Source organism: Octopus sinensis, unplaced genomic scaffold (genome assembly GCF_006345805.1).
Source record: "Octopus sinensis unplaced genomic scaffold, ASM634580v1 Contig18079, whole genome shotgun sequence".
Lineage (NCBI taxonomy): Eukaryota > Metazoa > Mollusca > Cephalopoda > Octopoda > Octopodidae > Octopus > Octopus sinensis.
Window position 1 is genome coordinate 4,284 of NW_021835523.1, and position 8,217 is coordinate 12,500.

The 8,217-nt window shown below is 38.7% G+C and overlaps 1 protein-coding gene across 1 annotated transcript in view; it reads right to left on the reverse strand.

Moving 5' to 3' along the window:
* Positions 1-234: 234 nt before the first annotated feature.
* The window catches only part of LOC115231290 (equilibrative nucleoside transporter 1), a 32,727-nt gene continuing 24,744 nt past the window's right edge, over positions 235-8,217 (reverse strand). The window contains exons 9-13 of the mRNA XM_029801349.2: positions 7,429-7,526; positions 6,023-6,127; positions 4,823-4,925; positions 3,748-3,833; positions 235-449 (exon numbers count right to left, since the gene is read on the reverse strand). Coding sequence (XP_029657209.1) covers positions 240-449; positions 3,748-3,833; positions 4,823-4,925; positions 6,023-6,127; positions 7,429-7,526 — 602 coding nt within the window. The 3' untranslated portion in view covers positions 235-239. The remainder of the gene's footprint in view (positions 450-3,747; positions 3,834-4,822; positions 4,926-6,022; positions 6,128-7,428; positions 7,527-8,217) is intronic.

Here is an 8,217-nt window from a genome sequence, read left to right on the forward strand (position 1 = left end):
TCCACAAAGTTTCCGTTAACTAAATTCTTTCATAAGACATTGGACGGCAGGGAGCTGTAGTAGAAGGCACCTGCCAAAGGTGACACGCACCATCAGCATTGATCCCCGAGCCAAACCACATGGTTACAAAGCGAGCGTCTTTGCCCAACCATGGAGTGGTCTATGAACAGTTGCTTCCGATAATTTGTCAAACTTATTTTGAATACTGAATAAAAGAAGAAATAATAGTTTTGTACTTACTATTGTGCGTACATCACACAGACACTGGTGTAGTAGCCGGATGAGAATGCCATTAATATTGCACCCAGAACAAACATATAGTCATTCTCTAAGTACACAGGTAATGTTCTTGTACCATAGCCTTCTGGTTTGTAATTGCAAAATATGAAGTAAGGAATGAAAACTAAACTTCTAGAGAGAAGCGCTAACCATACAAACCGATGCCGCATCTAGATTAAGAAAAGAAAAAGAAACGATAGTATGTTAGTAGTTACATATTTTGAGACCCCCTTCAGTCACGACACAAACCATGGGATTGCACATAGAAAGTTACCCTCCCAGGCACAAGCCCGGGCAAGGTTGTTTATGGAAGACCAGCAGCCGCCCATGCATACCGGCCTACCCAAGCTGTATCAGCAAAGGCCGACACAGCTTGGCACCTGTGACGTCGCCGATCATTTCTACAACTGAGTGAACTGGAGCAACTTGAAATAAAGTGTCTTACTCAAGAACACAACACGCAGCCCGTTCCGGGATTCGAACTCACCACCTCACGATCGTAAGCTCGACGCTCTAACCATAGCGAATAACAATTGGGAAAATGTAGTCAATACGACTACCCCATGAGTATGCCTGCATCAAAATTATTGATTTGATGGGGATGAGATGTAGAGATAACATCATAGTTTTGAGCTTAGAACGTTAAACGAAGTGACTAAATAACTCGGTACACATTACCGCCATTGAAATGAATAAGTTCTGTATTAAGAAGTCGATCTAACTGAAAAAATTGAGGAAAATGTGTTTATTACTTTCTTATGAATTGCTATTAATGAAGCACTAATGTGATTTGATATACATCACTCTATAGTATTAGTGTGTGTGTACGCTTGTATGTGCTTGTGTGCGTGTGTGTTTGTGTGTGTGTTGTGTGAATGTGTGTTTGTGTGTTTGTGTGTGTATAGTTGTATGTGTTTGTGTTTGTATGTTTGTGTGTGTGTATATTTGTATGTATTTGTGTGTATGTGTTTGTGTGTGTATACTTGTATGTGGTTCTGTGTATGTGTGTATAGTTGTATGTGTTTGTGTTCGTGTGTGTTGTGTGAATGTGTGTTTGTGTGCGTGTATGTATGCTTGTATGTGTTTGTGTGCGTGTATGTATGCTTGTATGTGTTTGTGTGTGTGTATGTTTTGTGCACGTGTAGTGTGCACGTGTGGGTGTGTGCATGCTTGTATATGTTTGTGTGTGCGTTTGTGCGAGTGTTGTGCGCATGTGTATGCATGTGCGTTGTATATGTAAGTCTGTATGCGTATGTGTGCTTATGCGAGTGTTGTTTTGCTTGTAAGTGAATGTGTGTGTATGTGTGTGTGTGAGAGAGAGAGTGTGTGTATCTATGCAATAAAAAGTGTTATGGTCTTGCTGTAGCTTTTGCAACGCAAATAAGAAAGACACTCATATAGACGCGAAACCACACTTTCAAGTGATGTGCACTTGATGCGACGCCAGAAGAGAAGGTAGAATGGGTGTGGCGAAGATACTTAAGAATTTCAACATCTAAAGTGCTTTAGACCAAGAAGAAAATATAGGGCGAGAACAAGAACTCAATTTTGATATCTTAAGTAAATTTCGGTTAATAAGTTGAAGAAACCAGACGACAAGTTGTCGATGATGAGGTCGGCAGAATCCAAGACATGAAGGTATATATTATAATATATTATTATTATTATTATTATTATTATTATTATTATTATTATTATTATTATTATTAATATATATATATATATATATATATGTATGTATGTATGTATGTATAGGCACAGGAGTGGCTTTGTGGTAAGAAGCTTGCTTCTCAACCGCATGGTTCCGGGTTCAGTCCCACTGCATGTCAACTTGGGCAAGTGTTGTCTGCTATAGCCACACGCCGACCACAGACTTGTGAGTGGATGTGGTAGACGGAAACTGAAAGAAGCTCGTGGCATATATATATATATATGTGTATGTGTGTGTGTGTGTGTGTGTGTGTGTGTGTGTGTAGTCTTTTGATAGCGAACGTTTCTTCATTAGTGATGTTTGGTTTGGGAAGTTTTGCATTTTCTAGTACCTGTCTCACTTTCCACCTTAGTTCATCTCCCTATCAAAAGACTACATAGTGACAATTCCATCATAATACTTCAAGTGGACAAAGAAAATGCTACAGTGGTGATGAACAAGTCTGACTACTCTGAAAAATTGGCAAGTCTTATAAGTGACGGTAGCTACAGCAAAGAAAAGAAAGACCCAACTCTGAAAACAGAGGAAGATGTCACAGATCTTGATCAAGAACAAGAATCACTTTACACTAATGAACTGACTCAACACTACAAAAAACTACCACACAAGTACGGTCTCCCTAAGATTCACAAGGATGGTATTCCATTAAGACCTATAGTGAGCTGTAGAGGTTCAGCATGCTATCCACTGAGCCGCTTCCATGTGGATATAATCAGTCCATTTGCAGGAAAGTCAACATCGTACATGAAGAATTCCACCCACTTCATAGAATTGATCAAGTATACCCCTACTGAATCCAACCAGATGGTGAGTCTAGATGTGATAAGTTTGTTCACCGAAGTACCAACTGGTGAAGCACTATCAGTGATTCAAGAAAAACTAGTGACAGACAACCATCTAAAAGAACGCACTAGTATACCAATAAGAAACTTAACGGAAATGTTGACCTTCTGTGTAGAAACTACCTACTTCAGTATGAACACTGATATATATCGACAGGAATAGGGTTTAACTATGGGTTCGCCATTATCACTAATAATAGCCAATATATACGTGGAATACTTTGAGAATTTGGCTTTAGGATCAACACCACTAAAATCAACCCTCTGGCTGCGATATGTTGATGACACCTTTATACTCTGTCCCCACCAGGAAGATGTCCAAGTGCTGTTAGATCATGTGAACTCAATAAAGCCATCCATGCAGTTCACAATGGAAAAGAGAAAAAAAACAATCATCTGGCATTCCTGGACGTATTAATAACACGCACCAAGTATGGATTCAGGACATTTACTGGACATTTACTGGACGATACCTGAACTTCAATTCCCCACCATCCATACAGTGTAAAGAGAGGGATTGCTCAGTGCCTAAAACATCGAGCAAAGAATATAAGTAGCGATCGTGATACCCACCTCGAAGATGTGATCAAGCTCAATAACGATCTATTAAGTAACAACTACCCCAAAAGCATACTACCCATTCCAATTATCCGTGGAATGTAAATAGAGTAAATAATGTAAAGAAGAAAAGGAGGACGAGAAGGAGAAGAAGAAGAAGAAGAAGAAGAAGAAGAAGAAGAAGAAGAAGAAGAAGAAGAAGAAGAAGAAGAAGATGATGATGATGATGATGATGATGATGATGATGCAGGAAAAAACTGAAGAAAGAAGCAGAACACAAAACAAATGCACAAAAAAAACTGCATCAGCAGCATCTACAACAGCCAGAAGAGAAAGAGTAAGAATGATGATACTCACTAGCTTTAAATACTGTCCGAGGATATTTCCGATCAATGAAAATACATTGACCATTAAATAAAAGAAAACCAGAGTCCAGTATTTATCTGAAACAGACGCAAAAATATAGGAAATATAAGACTTTATATATTTACATATACACACACACACAGCCACACACACACACAAACAAACACACATAAGACATATATATATATACATGTGCTCATATCTATTATATAAAATCCGTTCTGTCTGTGTGTCTTCTAGGATCTCGGGTATCCTCCATTCGGTTGCGCTGAAATTTGATATGTAGATACCGACGGTATCAGGGCGTGTAGAAGTCTTGAAAAAAAATTACAAAAATCGATTCCAGGTGTGAATGCGATCGATAAAGCCGTGGGAACGTGCATTTGTACGCGCAATTACATCAGCTGTTGCTATCGACACTACGCGTACGCGAGAAAACTGCACGGTGTCTCAAATTTAGGTTAAATCAGTATTTCTCAAAGCGGAGGCCTATGGGACGGTCGGACAAGTTGTTGTGAGAAAATTTGGTTTAAATGTTTGACAACTGAGCACCGTCCATTGGATAGGGGGCGTTTTGCTCGTATATATATAGGGAGAATTCACGAAAGCAAACATATGTATTAGTATAACGCTCAGGAAATGAAAAAGTCTTTTACTTTTCGAGCCTACACTCTTCTACAGAAAGGAACACAGAAAGAAAGAAGGGGAGAAAAAATGTGTGTATGGCTACCGATCTATCATGGCGACTGATATATAATATATATATATATATATATATATATATATATATATATATATATGTATGTATTTAAAGCCACCAGATCTTGACCAAATATTTTACTTGTTTCATGTTCAAGCTGGCCAGATTCTGTCTTTTACACCTACCCAACAATGTCATTTTAAAAATCCTCAAAGCTACGAAGTAATTCATGAATAATTCAAAACAATGTGAATGAATAAGTATTACATTTCACAGTCATATGAATGCGGAATGGTTGAAGTATAACAATATAAGAATAAAAGCAAATCAAAAATAAATAAAAAATATAAACAGTTAATAAGTTACCTGGAAAGGGAAAATTCACTCTGTGTACCTGTCGTCCTACTGTAGGGTAGCTTGAAGATGTTGTTAGGTGTATGAGGCACAAATTGAAACCTGTTAACCATACCTGAAAATTTAAGAAATATGTAAGTAAATGAATTTATGCGACGAATATTTCGTAAAATTATCACAATTCTCGAAGGGGAACTGGCAGAAACGTTAGCACGTGGGGCAAAATGCTAGCGGTATTTCGACTGTCTTTACGTTCAGAGCTCAAATTCCGCAGAGGTCGACTTTGCCTTTCATCCTTTAGGAGTCGATTAAATAAGTACCAGTTACGCACTGGGGTCGATATAATCGACTTAATCCGTCTGTCTATCCTTGTTTGTCCTCTCTGTGTTTAGCCCCTTGTGGGTAGTAAAGAAACATGTATTTCGTCTGCCGTTACGTTCTGAGTTCAAATTCCGCCGAGGTCGACTTTGCGTTTCATCCTTTCGGGGTGGATAAATTAAGTACCTGTTGAACACTGGGGGTCGATGTTATCAACCATGCCACCCACCCAAAATTTCAGGTCTTGTGCTTATATTACGAAGTATTATTACAATTCTTTATTTTACAAAATGAAGGTATGAGGCTTAGTGGTTAGGACGTTGACCCCTCGGTCACAAGATCATGGTTTCCGTTCCCAGATCGGGCGGTTCGTTTGTTCTCTTGATCAAAACACATCATTTCACATTGTCCCAGTTGTCTCAGCTGTAAAATGTTAACCCTGCGATGTTCTCGTCACTTCTGTCCAGTGGAAGTGGTGTGCTGTCGTCGCTTCTACGCCACAGGAAACTGGGTAACCAACCCTATGAGTTCTAGGACACGGTGCAGTTGCGTCTTGGAGGTTGATGGTTGTGATAATGATGATGATGATGATGAGGATGATGAGGATGATGATGATGATAATGGTGATGATGGAGTCGCTTATGATGATGATGGTGACGATGATTATGATGCCGATGATGGTGACGATGATGATGACGACGACGATGATGATGATGATGATGATGAGGATGATGATAATGATGATGATGACGATTATGATGATGATAAGCAGTGGTAAAATGAACATGGTAGATGTATAGTTTGTTAGTCTCCAAATCAGCCACGACCATCAGACGTTTACCAAAGACATTGTAGTAGTAGTAGTAGTAGTAGTAGTAGTAGTTTAAATCTTACTTTTTTATGAAATTTGAGTCGACAAACTCGTGGTGGGATTGAAAAGCTTATTTCAGACGTCCAGTTTGGTGTGACAACTTTTTGGATATGGTAATCGAAGAAATGCTATATCAGAAAGAGGAAAAAAATAGTTCGTATTAATCACACATAGAGATATATTAGCAACAGGGGCGGTATTAACACCGAGAGATAATAACTATCTCCTTTTGAACATGGATGTTCTGTTAGAACAAGCTATACTGCGCCAGATACCACGAGAGAAACTCTCATATTGACTTTTGGTGCAAAATGTACGTTTGATTATGTCGTACATTTTGCAGGGAGATTTGTACCAAAACTCAATATGATAGTTTCTCTCATGGTATTTTCAGCGGGATAGTTTGTTCGAACAAAACGTCCCCGTTTAAGCGGGGATAAATATACCCAGATGTATGTCTGGAAGAGTTTTGGACGTTGATCTTACACTCTTCATATATAGCTACACATTTGCAGAAAAAACGAAGAATAAGAACTAGAAATACTAGGATTTTTTAAAAGAAAGAGTGAAAATAACTAACTCGCTCCCTCCAATCTCTATCTATGAGCAGCAGAGTAAAACCTTTGTAAAACATTTCAAAGATTCTTCCATCTTCTATTTTCAAATATGCGATTCTTTAAAGGAACGTATCACGCATACTTGGTTGCGGGTGACTACAAAGAGGTTTATGCAATCTGTAGTGTCGCACATACTCTCTCTCTCTCTCTCTCTCTCTCTCTCTCTCATGCCCCTCCCACAGAGTCCTAAAGAGATATCTTCAGGCAGAAGTATAAGTGCAGGTGCGTGCATCCACATACATGCACATTTAACTGAACCACATATTTAAAAGTACCTGGAAGTGTCTTATTGCAAGCTGTTTTGTTATTTTGTTAATGATAAGCGTTTTGGTACTACGATATGCAATACCATGTTTGATAACACACACACATACATACACACTCATACACACATAGGCGCAGGAGTGGCTGTGTGGTAAAAAGCTTGCTTCCCAACCACATGATCGCGAGTTCAGTCCCACTGTATGACACCTTGGTTAACTGTCTTCTACGATAGCCTTGGGCCGACCAAAGCCTTGTGAGTGGATTTCTTAGACGGAAACTGAAAGAAATTATATATACATGTGTGTGTGTGTGTGAGTGTGTGAGTGTGTGTGAGTGTGTCTGTGCCCATCACCACTTGACAACAGGTGTTGGTGTGTTTACGTCCCCGTAACTTAGTAGTTCGGCCAAACAGACTGATTGAGTATGTACTAGGCTTAAAAAATAACCTCTGTGTTCGATTTATTCCACTAAAAAGCTTCAAGGCGTGGCTCCAGCACGGACGTAGTCAAATGCCCGAAACAAGTAAAAGAAGGAAGGAATATACTTACAATATTCTTCATGATGTAACAAATTAGCAGAGACGTCAGGAATGTTAGAATGAGAATGATGAATACCGAGAGAACGAGGTACCGGAACGGAGTATCAACTGGTAAGAGAGAAAGAAGAAGAAACAAAGAACAACGTGAAAGACATGTCGGATCTTTTCGGTTTGACCGGCAGTTTTTAAAAATAATTTCCACGTAACAAAACACTTTTAAATTTCGTATACTGGTAGAATGTGGTTATAAAACATCCTTTTCTCTTGGCTTTATTGAGTAAATTCTATAGTTTGTAAGATATTTGTTGTTTTTTTTCTTCAATTTCAATCAATCAGTGATGTCTATTGAGGTGAAAACATTCTGTGCCGTATGAATATGTCCCTTGTTTAAGAAACAGATTGGGATTATTTACATTTCTGAAGAAAAAAGATACCCATCACCTAACCCTAACCCTAACTAACTAACCCTAACTCTACTCCTAACCCTAAAACAGATTGAAATGCAATAGATCGATACTAGGGTCATAATTATGGGTGACAATTTCATATGACACCGCTAGAAAAAACTGCCGTTCAAACCGAAAAGATCCGACATGTCTATGTAAACTTGTGCCTACGACATGCGCGTGGGTGTTGAAAAGTGTATCGCGAATGTCTTGGTTGGAGGTCCAACATTCCAAATTATTTTACAGGGCTTAGAAAAATTAAAGGACCACTGAAATGTGAATCTGAGTGGGAAAGATATTGAATACGATCATAATTAACTGATCCTCATGTATATTCTGTTATCCAAAGCGGG